Source organism: Salvelinus sp. IW2-2015, linkage group LG9 (genome assembly GCF_002910315.2).
Source record: "Salvelinus sp. IW2-2015 linkage group LG9, ASM291031v2, whole genome shotgun sequence".
Lineage (NCBI taxonomy): Eukaryota > Metazoa > Chordata > Actinopteri > Salmoniformes > Salmonidae > Salvelinus > Salvelinus sp. IW2-2015.
The window spans coordinates 10,605,800-10,623,436 of NC_036849.1; the positions used below are offsets into that span (position 1 = coordinate 10,605,800).

Sequence of the window (17,637 nt, forward strand, 5' to 3'; positions counted from 1 at the left end):
TGTCAAGTTTGTAGCATCATACCCAAGAAGACTCAAGGCTGTAATCACTGCCAAAGGTGCTTCAACAAAGTACTGAGTAAAGGGCTTGAATACTTATATAAATGTGATATTTCCAGGTTTATGATTTGTCATTATGGGGTATTATGTGTAGATTGATGAGGGAAAAAAAATATTTAATCCATTTTAGAATAATGTGGAAAAAGTCAAGGGGTCTGAATACATTCATTAGGGCCTAATGAATGTATTTATATTGACTATATATATGAACTGTAACTCAGTAAAATCTTTGAAATTGTTGCATGTTGTGTTTATATTTTTGTTCAGTGTATATTTAAAATGTATTTTGCCATTTCTCTTATTACCACAACCTTTTGTGAATCTCTTCTGTTATAATAGCTTGTGTACAGATGTTATTTTTAAATGGTGGGGTTGCTCTTTGCTGAAAACACAAACTCTAGATTGTGGCTTTATATACCCATATTTATTGACAACCAATCAAATGATTTTTTACAAAAAAATCTATACAATAGGTGTAAGCAGTGGTCCTAGTAAATATTTGAAGTTACCAGCACAGCACACCCACTGATTATATCTTACTAGAATTAGCTTATTATCATTACCGAAATGAAGGTTCGTATTACCGAAATGGACCTAAAAATTATCCAGTAATGAGAAAGTTGTGTTTCGGTAATGAGAGACCCTTAGCTCAATCTGAAAGTAATAGGAGACAGCCATTATCAGTCAGCAAACAGTTGACCACATTACTAAAGCCCATTCATGCCTCCATGTTGGTAAGGTAATGGTTCTCTAAGTTTTTCCCCAAGTGGGTGTTTGAGAATAAGATAATAATTCTGGAGGCATATAAGTGAAGAAATTACATTAACTTGTGCTCATCTAAGGACTACTTCTCTAGAAGATGCATCATGGATAAAACTTTATTTAAAAAAATAAAGCAACTTGAAAAAGTGTTACGGTATTGAGAAATATGACCAGACTTTTTTTACTTAAAAATTATAGTTTAATGTAAACTTCAACTAGTATACAATTTGTATGATTTATGGACAAACCACAGCAACATTGTGTTTTTCGAAAGTAAAATTGTATAAAATAACTGAAGAATTTAATCTGGACGCATTTCGGTAATGAGAATTTGGAGGTGGAAATGTACAAAATTGAGGTGTATTTAAAATAAGACACTGTACCATAAACTAAGCATCTTAGCCTTCAGAATGATAGTTGATTGTTGCAGATGCATCATGGTTTTCTAACACCATTTGCTACTGCCACAACTGGTTTCATGAGAACACCCTCAACACAACAACAAGAGACTACTGTTAACAAAGAATAATAGACAGGACAAGAGACAAGCAGGGAGAGGAGGCTTTGTCTGGGAAAGCCACGGAGAGAGAAAGCAGCACAGCCATTAGCTCAGTGAGTGTGTGTCAGTGTACAGTACACTGCAGCGAAAGTATGCAGATGCAAAATGTAATGGGGGTCAGTGTGTTGCTAACAGCTTAGCTTATTCCACTGTCCAACCTCCCCAAACTGAGTTTGAACCAGTGATCCTCTGCTTCGCAACACACGTGACCGTGCTCCTTGACAACGTTGTAATGGGTTGAGCCACCCAAAACGGTACTGATTGGATGGCTCCATCCGCAACATTTCAAGCTAGCAGTAAAGTGGGCCGTTCTTAACTCCGTTACACAAGCTTATTTAAAATGATGTAAGCCACTTTTCAGGGGGTTACCGTCGTTTGCACTTGCAAACAGACAGAAGGCCATGTCAAAAGGCTTGCCGGTAGGTAGTAGGTAATGCTGCATCCACGCCAAGCAGTGTTAGTAATAAAGGGAAGAGTACCTGGTTTACCATGTATTTCAGAAGAGCCTCTAGAAAGTATCCTGTGAGGTCTTCCTGGCCCTTATCCCCTGACTGTGGAGGAACCAGGGGACTGATCTCTTCTGGAGTCACTTGAGCTGAAGGAATAGAAGGGAAGAGAAAGGAACAAAAGCAGCAGAATCAGCACCTTGAGCGGTACACCCACAGTTATGTGTTCAATAATTTGGTACCTGTATGACTATTACATTTGAAATTGGCCATATCAGTTTGAATATGAAATATTTGTTGGGTTGCCCTCAAGCTTCTTCCTAATAACATGTCACGAACAAGGTAACAGGTTTAGAGACAAAGCATTAATACTGACTCTCCTGAAAGCTGAGAGGAGGGTTCACCAGGTTGTCCAGGGTACGGGGTCCCAGCTCTGACTGAGGGGATGGGAAGCCAGGGATCAGACAGGCAAATATCCATAGTTGCTCTCTCAGTGCGTTACCCTGCAGGGCCTGCATCCATAGCAGGAACAGACGCACACCCTCCCTTCGGATCTACAGGGGAGAAAGAGAGAGAGTCAGGGACATTCTCATAGAAATCGACTCTAGTCAGTCTATTTCTATGAGCATACCATTACCAAATGCACACAGCAGTTAACACCATTGCAAAATAGGAAGAGAACAGAAAAACAGGAAGACTATTACAAAAACAAAAGTTGTACATTAATCAGAGGCAAGTTGGCTACTGGCGATGCTACTGACGAGTGAAGGACCAATATGATATACCTTTAAAGAGTTCCCAGTGTGCAACAGCTTCTTTAGGATGAGGCCTGTGAGGGGAGAACAATTCATATTAACCAGAATATGAATAACCAGCAAGCCCCCCCCCAGTACTACAGCACATGTCAGAGTACTCGGTCAGACATAGGAGACCCTCATCCCCAGGTCCATGGCATTCTCTGTCTTTCTCTGGGTGGCCTTTGTATCCAACTGCACAGTGGTCTCAGTGCAGTGGAAAAGGAGAGACCACCTAGTGGAGGGGTGAGGAGAGGGCAGCGCTGCGCTCTACTCTCCTTCCGTTCTCACTCCAAACGCATGTTTGTTACAAATCATGTAGGAAATCAATTAGCTACAGCCAGAACTAAGAGACATTGGCAAGGGAGGAGTGTGTGGGCCCGATACCCATGTAACTGGCTTAACCTGATTTCAAACACATGATGGGACCAAATGTCTGATGAGGTAAAAATCTAGAGACCCCAAAAAATATAAAACACACTCGCACTCCCACAAACGTGAACACTTACCGGTAGCTGATAAAGACGTCCACACTCACAATGGCACAACATGTACAAGGGCCTAGTATAAATGTACCTATGCTGTGGAACTGCCATCGTCCGTGTATTCGCTCTGGTAGGAGTTGCAGAATCTTCTGTAAACAGAACATAAATTACAACAGTCAGAAACGGTATTTAAGCCAGTGTCGGTATTACTACCGTGTTGAAACAAAATAATCTATCTTCGTTGTGGAATATATGGGCAATTATCCAAGTAGTCTGTCAGACGCCTCGCCTCTCTGTCATGGATGAGGTAACCAGCTAAGCGGTAGATATCTCAAGAAGAAGACCATGAGGCAACCTGGGAGAGGTGAGTTGAAGACACACCTTCCCATGGACATCTTTGAAAGACAAGGGAGGGGTGAACATAAACCTACATTACAATAGTTTGACTAATCCAACACATTTCAACACACGAAACAGGCAGCCTAACGGTTAAGAGGCCAGAACAGTAACTGATAGGTCGCTGGTTCGAATCCCCGAGCCGACTAGGGGACAAATCTGCTGATGTGCCCTTGAGCAAGGCACTTAACCCCAATTCATCCTGTAAATCGCTCTGGATAAGAGCGTCTGCTAAAAGACTACAATGTAAATGTACTTAAGCCCTGTCACTCTGACACTCAATTCTCAGGGAATTGGCAGTGATCTTAGTTGTGAGGTTTCAAAGTTTATTTGTCACGTGCACATGATAGAGCAGGTGTAAAACAGCACAGTGAAATGCTTACTTGCAAGCTCAACTGCAGCATGTGGACTTGGCCCTCCCTGTAAGTAGACTATGAAGATGTAATGCCACATGACTCGTTCACACCCCATGTCAACTGATAAAAGGCCATTAGCTGTTTGGCAAACAAACCCATTTTGTTTGGACCAAAAACCAGCCTCTCAGTTCAACGCATGTGTCCATAAATATCACACACGTGCCTAAGTCATCTTAAATACTTATGTCAAAGTGTGAGATGTGGGATCATGTAGATCCTTGAAATCTAAACAGAACATCTTGCTACAAGCCTTGAGGCCTCAGTGAATGTAGCCTCCAGTCTAATAACATCCCGTGGCCAGGCATATGCCTGTGTGTGTGTGTTTCAATGGCTCCACACTCAAGGTCTGGGGGATATTTCACACATGGGGATTGAGGAGTTAACAAGCCAACTTTAGAAAACATTCAGAAGCACCCTAATCTCTGATTTACAGTAGCCTACACACTAACCTGCTTAGGCTAACCCTCCGTTACACCTACTCCATTCTACTTTCTAGGAATTCTGTGCATTATCGACCAATCAAGTCAGATGCCATCACTCAAGAATTGTGACATTTAAAACAACCCCTCAATATTTCAGAAGTAACAGTCTTACCTCAAATATGAATAGAATGGAGTCAAGTTCTTCCCTTTGCGATTTGTGACCTACAAAAGAGAAGTGAATGTGAGGAAGTGACTGAAACAATACCTGTGTCAGGCCAACCAACCAGAGTATTCTTGACCTTGTATTCTCACCTTTTTGTTTGAGACTGACTTCAATGGTGACAAAGTTCTCAAAGAACACATAGTAGATGTGAGAGTAGTACTGGTCAAAGAAGTGCTTCAGATCCCCCGACTCAGCATTTTCTGCAGAGAGAGAGTGAGAGAAAGAGCGAGAGAGAGGGAGAGGGGTCAGGTCACATGGTCAGAACAAGCTTATGGCCCTACTGTAGCTGTAACTGTACTTCGAAGTGGAGTCAGCCAGTCACTGCTTATTCTCAGCCATTTTCCCGCCCGTTATCAATTACTTCAGAGCTATCCGCCTCGAGGGGCTATTAACCCAAATAAAGAACACAACACTTCCACAACAACGGTAGTGGTGGACAAACACTTAGCAATGTGACCTTGACATCTTAAGCCAAGGCTCGGAGAATTCCGACTGACCGACGAGTGTTTATGGTCTCATGTGACACACACAGACGGTGATAATAGGGGTGAACACTCAGAGGCACCGGACCCCTGGCACTGTCCTGGCTGAGTGGGCACACGCACATCAGGGTTTCCGTTAACCGGTAACAGCTGGCTTTTGGACAATATTTTTTTATAGAAAAGCAGATAAATAAAATTTCCGCCAGCCAATTGTCCGAGAGAAGAAGAAAAACATTAAATAGCAAAATAATATTTTTATGGCCTATTCATTGATGGAAATACATTTGACTGGTCATGCTTATCAGTCTATAGGTTCATTTGAATAATTTGGGGGAATTAAATTGCCGTGTCTGTAGACTACATATTCTCTATGTAGGCTATTTATCACATTTGTACGGCATACAGATCTGTCAGACAGCGCGAGTGCTGCTGCTGCAGCATTTTAAACAGCAAATGCACAGGGAACGGAAGGCAGGCTTCATTAGTGCGTCACAAAACACTTTGCAATGAGCTGGAGGCAGTACCCATTTTGAAAACATGTATTTAATTTAGAGGTCGACCGATTATGATGTTTTTAAAATTTATTTGTAATAATGACAATCACAACATTACTGAATGAACTTATTTTAACTTAATATAATACATCAATGAAATCAATTTAGCCTCAAATAAATAATGAAACATGTTCAATTTGGTTTAAATAATGCAAAAACAAAGTGTTGGAGAAGAAAGTAAAAGTGCAATACGTGCCATGTAAGAAAGCTAACGTTTAAGTTCCTTGCTCATAACATGAGAACATATGAAAGCTGGTGGTTCCTTTTAACATGAGTCTTCAATATTCCCAGGTAAGAAGTTTTAGGTTGTAGTTATTATAGGAATTATAGGACTATTTCTCTCTATACGATTTGTATTTCATATACATTTGACTATTGGATGTTCTTATAGGCACTTTAGTATTGCCAGTGTAACAGTATAGCTTCCGTCCCTCTCCTCGCCGCTACCTTGGCTCGAACCAGGAACACGTCGCCAACAGCCACCCAGCGTTACCCATGCAGAGCAAGGGGAACAACTACTCAAAGTCTCAGAGCGAGTGACGTCACCGATTGAAACGCTATTTGCGCGCACCCTGCTAACTAGCTAGCCATTTCACATCGGTTACACCAGCCTAATCTCAGGAGTTGATAGGCTTGAAGTCATAAACAGCGCAATGCTTGAAGCATTGCGAAGAGCTGCTGCAAAACGCACGAAAGTGCTGTTTGAATGAATGCTTACGAGCCTGCCGTTGCGTACCATCGCTCAGTCAGACTGCTCTATCAAATCACAGACTTAATTATAACATAACACACAGAAATACGAGCCTTAGGTCATTAATATGGTCGAATCCGGAAACTATCATCTCAAAAACAAAACGTTTATTCTTTCAATGAAATACGGAACCGTTCCGTATTTTATCTAACGGGTGGAATCTATAAGTCTAAATATTCATGTTACATTGCACAACCTTCAATGTAAGGTTATATTTACGTAAAATTCTGGCAAATTAGTTCGCAATGAGCCAGGCGGCCCAAACTGTTGCATATACCCTGACTCTGCGTGCAATGAACGCAAGAGAAGTGACACAATTTCACCTGGTTAATATTGCCTGCTAACCTGGATTTCTTTTAGCTAAATATGCAGGTTTTAAAATACATACTTCTGTGTATTGATTTTAAGAAAGGCATTGATGTTTATGGTTAGGTACACGTTGGCGCAACGTCAGTCCTTTTTCACGAATGCGCACATCATCGATTATATGCAACGCAGGACACGCTAGATAAACTAGTAATATCATCAACCATGTGTTGTGATAGTGATTATGATTGTGATTGATTGATTGTTTTGATTGATTGTTTTTTATAAGATAAGTTTAATGCTAGCTAGCAACTTACATTGGCTTCCTACTGCATTCGCGTAAATGGCGGGCTTCTCGTGAGGCAGGTGGTTAGAGCGTTGGACTAGTTAACCCTAAAGTTGCAAGATTGAATCCCTGAGCTGACAAGGTAAAAATCTGTCGTTCTGCCCCTGAACAAGGCAGTTAACCCACTGTACCTAGGCCGTCATTGAAAATAAGAATGTGTTCTTAACTGACTTGCCTAGTTAAATAAAGGTGTACAAAAAATAAAATAAAACATGTTTAAAAATAAATTGGCATCCAAAATTACCAATTTCTGATTGTTATGAAAACTTGAAATCGGCCCTAATTAAAATCGGCCATTCAGATTAATCAGTCGACCTCTATTTTAATTGTTTAAAACCTGAACGTTTTACTACATATGAGGCATTTCTTACTTTGCTTCAAAGTAGCCTAGCCAAAATCAGACCATTTCCATGGAGGCAATTATTTTACCATCCAGTAGCCAAATGCACAATCCTAGTCATATTAGCAACCCATGCTAGTTGTTGCATATTGGATCTCACTTCTTTCTAAATGACTATCGGATCTTTTCATCTCTGTCACAGGAAACCGCTGGCATGTGCCGTGCACTTTGACACCTGTGTTTTCCCATTAATTGCATTATGGAACAAACATTCACGCAAAGCCTACTGCCTTGTGCGCATTGCTGCGCTTATGTGAAGAAATAATAGTTGATCAACATTTTAAGCTAAATGTTCCAATCTTTTGCATCCGACTCGTCGCTTTTTAACTTTTCTTTATGTAGCCTAGGCCTACTGGCTGTACGCATTTGGGATCTAGGCTATCGCCCCACAACTGTCCCAGAGTCTATTTGGAATTTCTTTCTCGACAAGCTGACCAATAGAATAGGTACACTTTTCTACTATGGGGGATAGTACATTGACAGAAGCTACTTATTTTTCTGTTTGTTACTCATCTTGTTGGCTGAGAAAAAGTTCATGTGGACAGTTATTCTATTACCTTCAAAGTGCGCATCAGAATTCGGTAAGACGGACCGCACATTGTTGCATCCTTGACTTGCATGTTCTGTTAATATGAATTACTATAATCTAAATGTGATTTCTGACATTATCTGAGTACAGTTGGTGGATGCGGTAATCTGGTTACGCACCCAATGCATATGGGGTCAGGTACATTTCTCAAAATGTCCAGTAAATTAAAATGCTGTCGGTCAAATGTCTGGTGCCACATTTTGCTAACGGAAACCCTGACACACATACACACAGATCATAGGGAGAGAAGCTCAGAGGCTTCTGACCCCTGGCTGAGTGTCAGATGGTCAGTATAACAACGAATTAGCCTTGAGGATCTGCCTGCTGCCTATCCAAAATGAATTGACACACTAATCAGCCAGGGAGGGTCTTCTGGAGGACGTTGCCAGGACAGTGTTGAGAAGCTTGCCAGTGGGAAAACACTACAGGAATAGGGAGACACATGGAAGCATCCGTCCTCCCTTCCTTTCCAGTCTTACTGAACACTGGAGAATCTCAGCAAAGAGGCTTTTAAATCCCCCATGACATGATTTACCCCTGTAATCCTGAACAGACCCAGAGAGGAGAGGATGGACAAATCAGGAAGAGAGGATGTGTGATTTAGCGAACCTTTTGTAAAATATTTCCAACAGTCATTTTTTCCTCGTCTGAATAATTAGAAAAATACTATTAAAAGCCACACAGTGAGTGTTGCCTTCCCTTCTCATATAATGTGCAAACGTCATTCAGGAGTTGAGAACCAATTTTTCTTGAGGACAAATTCTGGAAACGCTCTCACTGGTGCCACACGCACAGACACATCAACAGGCTCCAAGAGCTCTTCTCTGACCTCTAAGGGATATGGCGCATATCTCACATAACTGATGGGACAGACTCTGAACTAGAGGTCGACCCATTATGATTTTTCAACGCCGATACCGATTATTGGAGGACCAAAAAAGCCGATACCGATTAATCGGCCGATTTTTTTTAAATGTATTTGTAATACTGACAATTACAACATTACTGAATGAACACTTATTTTAACTTAATATAATACATCAATAAAATAAATTTAGCCTCAAATAAATACTGAAACATGTTCAATTTGGTTTAAATAATGCAAAAACAAAGTGTTGGAGAAGTAAAAGTGCAATATGAGAAAGCTAACGTTTCAGTTCCTTGCTCAGAACATGAGAACATATGAAAGCTGATGGTTCCTTTTAACATGAGTCTTCAATATTCCCAGGTAAGAGGTTTTAGGTTGTAGTTATAGGAATTATTGGACCATTTCCCTCTATACCATTTGTATTTCATTAACCTTTGACTATTGGATGTTCTTATAGGCACTTTAGTATTGCKAGTGTAACAGTATAGCTTCCGTCCCTCTCCTCGCTCCTCCCTGGYCTCGAACCAGCAACACAACGACAACAGCCACCATCGAAGCAGCGTTATCCATGCAGAGCAAGGGGAACAACTACTAGAAGGCTCAGAGCGAGTGACGTTTGAAACGCTATTAGCACGCGCTAACTAGCTAGCCATTTGACTTCAGTTACACCAGTCTCATCTCGGGAGTTGATAGGCTTGAAGTCATAAACAGCGCAATGAAGAGCTGCTGGCAAAACGCACGAAAGTGCTGTTTGAATGAATGTTTACGCGCCTGCTTCTGCCTACCACCGCTCAGTCAGATACTGAGATACTTGTATGCTCAGTCAGATTATATGCAACGCAGGACACGCTAGATAATATCTAGTAATATCATCAACCATGTGTAGTTAACTAGTGGTTATGATTGATTGTTTTTTATAAGATAAGTTTAATGCTAGCTAGCAACTTACCTTGGCTTACTGCATTCGCGTAACAGGCAGCCTCCTTGTGGAGTGCAACGAGAGAGAGGCAGGTCGTTATTGCGTTGGACTAGTTAACTGTAAGGTTGCAAGATTGGATCCCCCGAGCTGACAAGGTGAAAATGTTCTTAACTGACTTGCCTAGTTAAATAAAGATAAAATAAAGGTGTTAAAAATAAAAATTAATAAATAAATAAAATTTAAAAAACAGCAAATCGGCGCCCAAAAATACCGATTTCCGATTGTTATGAAAACTTGAAATCGGCCCTAATTAAATCGGCCATTCCGATTAAATCGGTCGACCTCTACTCTGAACTGAACAAGTTACACACCAAGACAGTCGTGAAGAGGGCACGACAAAGCCTATTCCCCCTCAGAAAAAAAAAAAAAAAAGATTTGGCATGGGAATTGAGATCCTCAAAAGTTTCTACAGCTGCAACATCGAGAGCATCCTGACCAGTTGCATCACTGCCTGGTACGGCAATTGCTCGGCCTCTGACCGCAAGGCACTTCAGAGGGTAGTGCGTACGGCCCAATACATCACTGGGGCAAAGCTGCCTGCCATCCAGGACCTCTACACCAGGCGGTGTCAGAGGAAGGCCCTAAAAATTGTCAAAGACCCCAGTCATAGACTGTTCTCTCTACTACCGCATGGCAAGCGGTACCGGAGTGCCAAGTCTAGGACAAAAAGGCTTCTCAACTGTTTTTGCCCCCAAGCCATAAGACTTCTGAAAAGGTAACCAATGGTTACCCGGACTATTTACATTGTGTGGCCCCCCCAACCCCTCTTTTACACTGCTGCTACTATCTGTTTATCTTATATGCATAGTCACTTTAACCATACATCCATGTACATACTACTTCAATTGAACCAACCAACCAGTGCTCCCGCACATTGGCTAACTGGGCTATGTGCATTGTGTCCCACCTCCCGCCAACCCCTCCTTTTACGCTACTGCTACTCTCTGTTCATCATATATGCATAGTCTCTTTAACCATACCTACATGTACCAACTACCTCAATAAGCCTGACTAACCGGTGTCTGTATATAGCCTTGCTACTCTTATTTTCAAATGTATTTTTACTGCTGTTTTATTTCTTTACTTCCCTACACACACATATCTTTTTTTCACACTATTGGTTAGAGCCTGTAAGTAAGCATTTCACTGTAAGGTCTACACCTGTTGTATTCGGCGCACATGACAAATAAACTGATTTGATTTGATTAATATGTGTAGGCTACCATTATAGTAACACTGCACAAAGCTCAGACACCTCTCCTAAACAACCTAACCCCAACGCCACTCTCTATGACAGTCCATTTCTATCCCTGCAACACCTCTCCGCGCATCCCATTACCAGCCTGCTGTCGCTTCCTCTGGGTCATAAGCCTTCCGTTCCTTCAGAGAAAAGCCAGACAGACGGAGGTCCAGCTTGAGACGGGTGCAGGACAAAGAATGGCTGAGACATATCCAACATGAAGAAAAAAACATCTTGGCCCAAAGGTGACACCGGTAACTAATTTTGACATGACCTGGCTGATGAGCTACACTTGTCAGAAAGTATTCTTGTCAATAGGAATATTACCCATCTACCAAATTGAAGTTCACACAGACGCACGCACACACAAAGAATCCTAAAACCTCACATCTCAAAATAGGGCTACTTAATGTTAGATGCCTCACTTCCAAGGCAGTTATAGTCAATGAACTAATCACTGATCATAATCTTGATGTGATTGGCCTGACTGAAACATGGCTTAAGCCTGATGAATTTACTGTGTTAAATGAGGCCTCACCTCCTGGTTACACTAGTGACCATATCCCCCGCGCATCCCGCAAAGGCGGAGGTGTTGCTAACATTTACAATAGCAAATTTCAAATTTACAAAAAAAGACGCTGTTTGTCTTTTGAGCTTCTAGTCATGAAATCTATGCAGCCTACTCAATCACTTTTATTAGCTAATGTTTACATTGGGCCATATACAGCGTTCCTCACTGAGTTCCTATCGGACTTTGTAGTCATAGCAGATAATATTCAAATTTTTGGTGACTAATATTCACATGGAAAAGTCCACAGACCCACTCCAAAAGGCTTTCAGAGCCATCATCGACTCAGTGGGTTTTGTCTAGAGGTCGACCGATTAATCGGAATGGCCGATTAATTAGGGCCGATTTCAAGTTTTCATAACAATCGGAAATCGGTAATTTTGGATGCCGATTTTTTTAGACCTTTATTTAACTAGGCAAGTCAGTTAAGAACACATTCTTATTTTCAATGACGGCCTAGGAACGGTGGGTTAACTGCCTTGTTCAGGGGCAGAACGACAGATTTTTACCTCATCAGCTCAGGGATTCAATCTTGCAACCTTAGGGTTAACTAGTCCAACGCTCTAACCACCTGCCTCACGAGAAGCCCGCCTTTTACGTGAATGCAGTAAGAAGCCAAGGTAAGTTGCTAGCTAGCATTAAACTTATCTTATAAAAACAATCAATCAATCATAATTACAAGTTATAACTACACATGGTTGATGATATTACTAGTTTATCTAGCGTGTCCTGCGTTGCATATAATCGATGCAGTGCGCATTCGCGAAAAAGGACTGTCGTTGCGCCAACGTGTACCTAACCATAAACATCAATGCCTTTCTTAAAATCAATACACAGAAGTATGTATTTTTAAACCTGCATATTTAGCTAAAAGAAATCCAGGTTAGCAGGCAATATTAACCAGGTGAAATTGTGTCACTTCTCTTGCGTTCATTGCACGCAGAGTCAGGGTATATGCAACAGTTTGGGCCGCCTGGCTCATTGCGAACTAATTTTCCAGAATTTTACGCAATTATGACATAACATTGAAGGTTGTGCAATGTAACAGGAATATTTAGACTTATGGATGCCACCCGTTAGATAAAACACAGAACGGTTCCGTATTTCACTGAAAGAATAAATGTTTTGTTTTCGAGATGATAGTTTCCGGATTCGACCATATTAATGACCTAAGGCTCGTATTTCTGTGTGTTATGTTATAATTAAGTCTGTGATTTGATAGAGCAGTCTGACTGAGCGATGGTAGGCACCAGCAGGCTCATAAGCATTCATTCAAACAGCACTTTCGTGCGTTTTGCCAGCAGCTCTTCGCAATGCTTCAAACATTAGGCTTGAAGTCATAAACAGCACATCAACTCCCGAGATTAGGCTGGTGTAACCGATGTGAAATGGCTAGCTAGTTAGCGGGGTGCGCGCTAATAGCGTTTCAATCAGTGACATCACTCGCTCTGAGACTTGGAGTAGTTGTTCCCCTTGCTCTGCATGGGTAACGCTGGGTGGCTGTTGGCGACGTGTTCCTGGTTCGAGCCCAAGTAGCGGCGAGGAGAGGGATGGAAGCTATACTGTTACACTGGCTATAAGAACATCCAATAGTCAAAGGTATATGAAATACAAATCGTATAGAGAGAAATAGTCCTATAATTCCTATAATAACTACAACCTAAAACTTCTTACCTGGGAATATTGAAGACTCATGTTAAAAGGAACCACCAGCTTTCATATGTTCTCATGTTCTGAGCAAGGAACTTAAACGTTAGCTTTCTTACATGGCACATATTGCACTTTTACTTTCTTCTCCAACACTTTGTTTTTGCATTATTTAAACCAAATTGAACATGTTTCATTATTTATTTGAGGCTAAATTGATTTTATTGATGTATTAAGTTAAAATAAGTGCATTCAGTATTGTTGTAATTGGCATTATTACAAATAAAAAAATGTTTTATTTTTTTATTATTATTATTTTAAAAAAACAATTTTAAATCGGCATCAGCTTTTTTGCACCTCCAATAATTGGTATCGGCGTTGAAAAATCATAAATCGGTCGACCTCTAGTTTTGTCCAACATGTCTCCGGACCTACTCACTGCCACAGTCCTACTCTGGACCTAGTTTTGTCCCATGGAATAAATGTTGTGAATCTTAATGTTTTTCCTCATAATCCTGGACTATTGGACCACCATTTTATTACTTTTGCAATCGTAACAAATAATCTGCTCAGACCCCAACCAAGGAGCATCAAAAGTCATGCTATAAATTCTCAGACAACCCAAAAAGTCCTTGATGCCCTTCCAGACTCCCTCTGCCTACCCAAGGACGTCAGAGGACAAAAATCAGTTAACCACCTAACTGAGGAACTCAATTTAAACTTGCGCAATASCCTAGATGCAGTTGCACCCCTAAAAACTAAAAACATTTGTCATAWGAAACTAGCTCCCTGGTATACAGAAAATACCCGAGCTCTGAAGCAAGCTTCCAGAAAATTGGAACGGAAATGGCGTCACACCAAACTGGAAGTCTTCCGACTAGCTTGGGAAGACAGTACCGTGCAGTATCGAAGAGCCCTCACTGCTGCTCGATCATCCTATTTTTCCAACTTAATTGAGGAAAATAAGAACAATCCAAAATGTATTTTTGATACTGTCACAAAGCTAACTAAAAAGCAGCATTCCCCAAGAGAAGATGGCTTTAACTTCAGCAGTAATAAATTCATTACCTTCTTTGAGGAAAAGATCATGATCATCAGAAAGCAAATTACAGACTCCTCTTTAAATCTGCGTATTCCTCCAACGCTCAGTTGTCCTGAGTCTGCACTACTCTGCCAGGACCTAGGATCAAGGGAGACACTGAAGTTTTTTAGTACTATATCTCTTGACAGAATGATGAAAATAATCATGGCCTCTAAACCTTCAAGCTGCATACTGTACCCTATTCCAAATAAACTACTGAAAGAGCTGCTTCCTGTGCTTGGCCCTCCTATGTTGAACATGATTAAGGCTCACTATCCACCGGATGTGTACCAAACTCACTAAAAGTGGCAGTAATAAAGCCTTTCTTGAAAAAGCCAAACCTTGACCCAGAAAATATAAAAAACTATCGGCCTATATCGAATCTCCCACTCCTCTCAACATTTTTTGAAAAAGCTGTTGTGCAGCAACGCCTTCCTGAAGACAAACAATGTATACAAAATGCTTCAGTCTGGTTTTAGACCCCATCATAGCACTGAGACTGCACTTGTGAAGGTGGTCATTACCTTTTAATGGCGTCAGACCGAGGCACTGCATCTGTCCCCGCGCTCCCAGACCTTAGTGCTGCTTTTGATACCATCGATCACCACATTCTTTTGGATAGATTGGAAACTCAAATTGGTCTACACGGACAAGTTCTGGCCTGGTTTAGACCTTATCTGTCAGAAAGATATCAGTTTGTCTCTGTGAAATATATTTTACCTCTTGGGGATGTCATTCGAAAACATAATGTTAACTTTCACTGCTATGCGGATGACACACAGCTGTACATTTCAATGAAACATGGTGAAGCCCCAAAATTGCCCTCGCTGAAAGCCTGTGTTTCAGACATAAGGAAGTGGAGGGCTGCAAACTTTCTACTTTTAAACTCGGACAAAACAGAGATGCTTGTTCTAGGTACCAAGAAACAAAGAGATCTTCTGTTGAATCTGACAATTAATCTTGATGGTTGTACAGCCGTTTCAAATAAAACTGTGAAAGACCTCTGCGTTACTCTGGACCCTGATCTCTCTTTTGACGAACATATCAAGACTGTTTCAAGGACAGCTTTATTCCATCTACGTAACATTGCAAAAATCTGAAACTTTCTGTCCAAAAACTATGCAAAAAAATGAATCCATGCTTTTGTTACTTCTAGGTTAGACTACTGCAATGCTGTACTTTCCGGCTACCCGGATAAAGCACTAAATAAACTTCAGTTAGTGCTAAATACGGCTGCTAGAATCCTGACTAGAACCCAAAAATTTGATCATATTACTCGTGCTAGCCTCCCTACACTGGCTTCCTGTTAAGACAACGGCTGATTTCAAGGTTTTACTGCTATCCTATAAAGCATTACATGGGCTTGCTCCTACCTGTCTTTCTGATTTGGTCCTGCCGTACATACCTACACGTACGCTACGGTCACAAGACGCAGGCCTCCTAATTGTCCCTAGAATTTCTAAGSAAACAGCTGGAGGCAGGGCTTTCTCCTATGGAGCTCCAATTTTATGGAATGGTCTGCCTACCCATGTGAGAGACACAGACTCGGTCTCAACCTGTAAGTCTTTATTGAAGACTCATCTCTTCAGTTGGTCCTATGATTGAGTGTAGTCTGGCCCAGGAGTGTGAATGTGAACGGAAAGGCACTGGAGCAACGAACCGCCCTTGCCGTCTCTGCCTGGCCGGTTCCCCTCTCCCCACTGGGATTCTCTGCTTCTAACCCTATTACAGGGGCTGAGTCACTGGCTTACTGGTGCTCTTTCATGCCATCCCTAGGAGGGGTGCGTCACTGACGTGGTCTTCCTGTCTGGGTTGGCGCCCCCCTAGGGTTGTGCCGTGGCGGAGATCTTTGTGGGCTATACTCGGCCTTGTCTCAGGATGGTAAGTTGGTGGTTGAGATATCCCTCTAGTGGTGTGTAGTTTATGTGTCAGGGGGCTAGGGTCAGTCTGTTATATCTGGAGTATTTCTCCTGTCTTATCCGGTATCCTGTGTAAATTTAAGTACGCTCTCTCTAATTCTCTCTTTCTCTCTCTCGGAGGACCTGAGCCCTAGGACCATGCCTCAGGACTACCTGGCATGATGACTCCTTGTTGTCCCCAGTCCACCTGGCCGTGCTGCTGCTCCTGTTTCAACTGTTCTGCCTGCGGCTATGGAACCCTGACCTGTTCACTGTGATTACTATTATTTGACCATGCTGGTCATTTATGAACATTTGAACATCTTGCCCATGTTCTGTTAAAATCTCCACCCAGCACAGCCAGAAGAGGACTGGCCACCCCTCATAGCCTGGTTCCTCTAGGTTTCAGCCTTTCTAGGGAGTTTTTCCTAGCCACCATGCTTCTACACCTGTATTGCTTGCTGTTTGGGTTTTAGGCTGGGTTTCTGTACAGCACTTTGATATATCAGCTGATGTAAGAAGGGCTATTTAAATACATTTGGTTTGATTTCAAACGGAACCCTGCTCTCAAAATCCAGCTTCCTCAGCTGGCCCAGTTGTGTGCCAGAACTGTTCCGTCCTGAACAATAGCCTAGCTTGGGGAAGGGAAGGGGACATGTTCTTGTTGACTTTCTCTGCAGAGATAGCAACAGGCAGAACCACTATTCCACCTCCAAAATAGAACACACGGAAGAGAAAAGTCTCCTTATCAGATAGGCTAGTGCCTGCATCTAAAATGGCACCCTATTCATAACTTCTGACCTAGAATTCTGGTCAAAAGTAGTGCACAATAGGGAATAGTATGCCATTTGGGAAGCACTCAGTTTGTGGAAGAGAGCAGCGTCAGGCGGGTAAGAACACTTAGGAGAGACTAATGGCCCTCTCTCTCTTTCTCTCTCCCTGGTCATGTTTACATGAAGAATGTAGTCAGCAGCACTAAGCTATACTAAGCCTCTGTCTATAGCACACAAATATACTATATATATAATATAATATATACACATTGTCTGTCTGGATTTGTTCTTTTGACATGGTGGTAGTACTAGTACCATTCAAACCTAAATGATGCATTCAGACCAGTGCCTGGCTCCGACAACACTATGGCTGCACCCAAATGCCCCCCTATTGCCTATACAGTGAACTACTTTTGACCAAAGCCCATATGGTTCTGCACTGTATAGGAATAGGGCAACATTTGGTACACAGATTATGGTAGTTACAACAGAAGAGGGCCCCATTCATTTTATGAAATAGCTAACTTCAAGATATCCTAATAATAATAATCTTGAGCTCATTGGATTGTATGTTATAGCCTCATTTTGGTAGCGT

General features: G+C 41.6%; 1 protein-coding gene across 1 annotated transcript in view; it reads right to left on the reverse strand.

Moving 5' to 3' along the window:
- LOC111968554 (ral GTPase-activating protein subunit alpha-1-like) overlaps positions 1 to 17,637 on the reverse strand; it is an 84,904-nt gene that overhangs the window by 58,524 nt on the left and 8,743 nt on the right. The window contains 6 exon segments of the mRNA XM_023994212.2: positions 1,858 to 1,973; positions 2,201 to 2,378; positions 2,610 to 2,653; positions 3,195 to 3,252; positions 4,510 to 4,559; positions 4,650 to 4,760. Coding sequence (XP_023849980.1) covers positions 1,858 to 1,973; positions 2,201 to 2,378; positions 2,610 to 2,653; positions 3,195 to 3,252; positions 4,510 to 4,559; positions 4,650 to 4,760 — 557 coding nt within the window.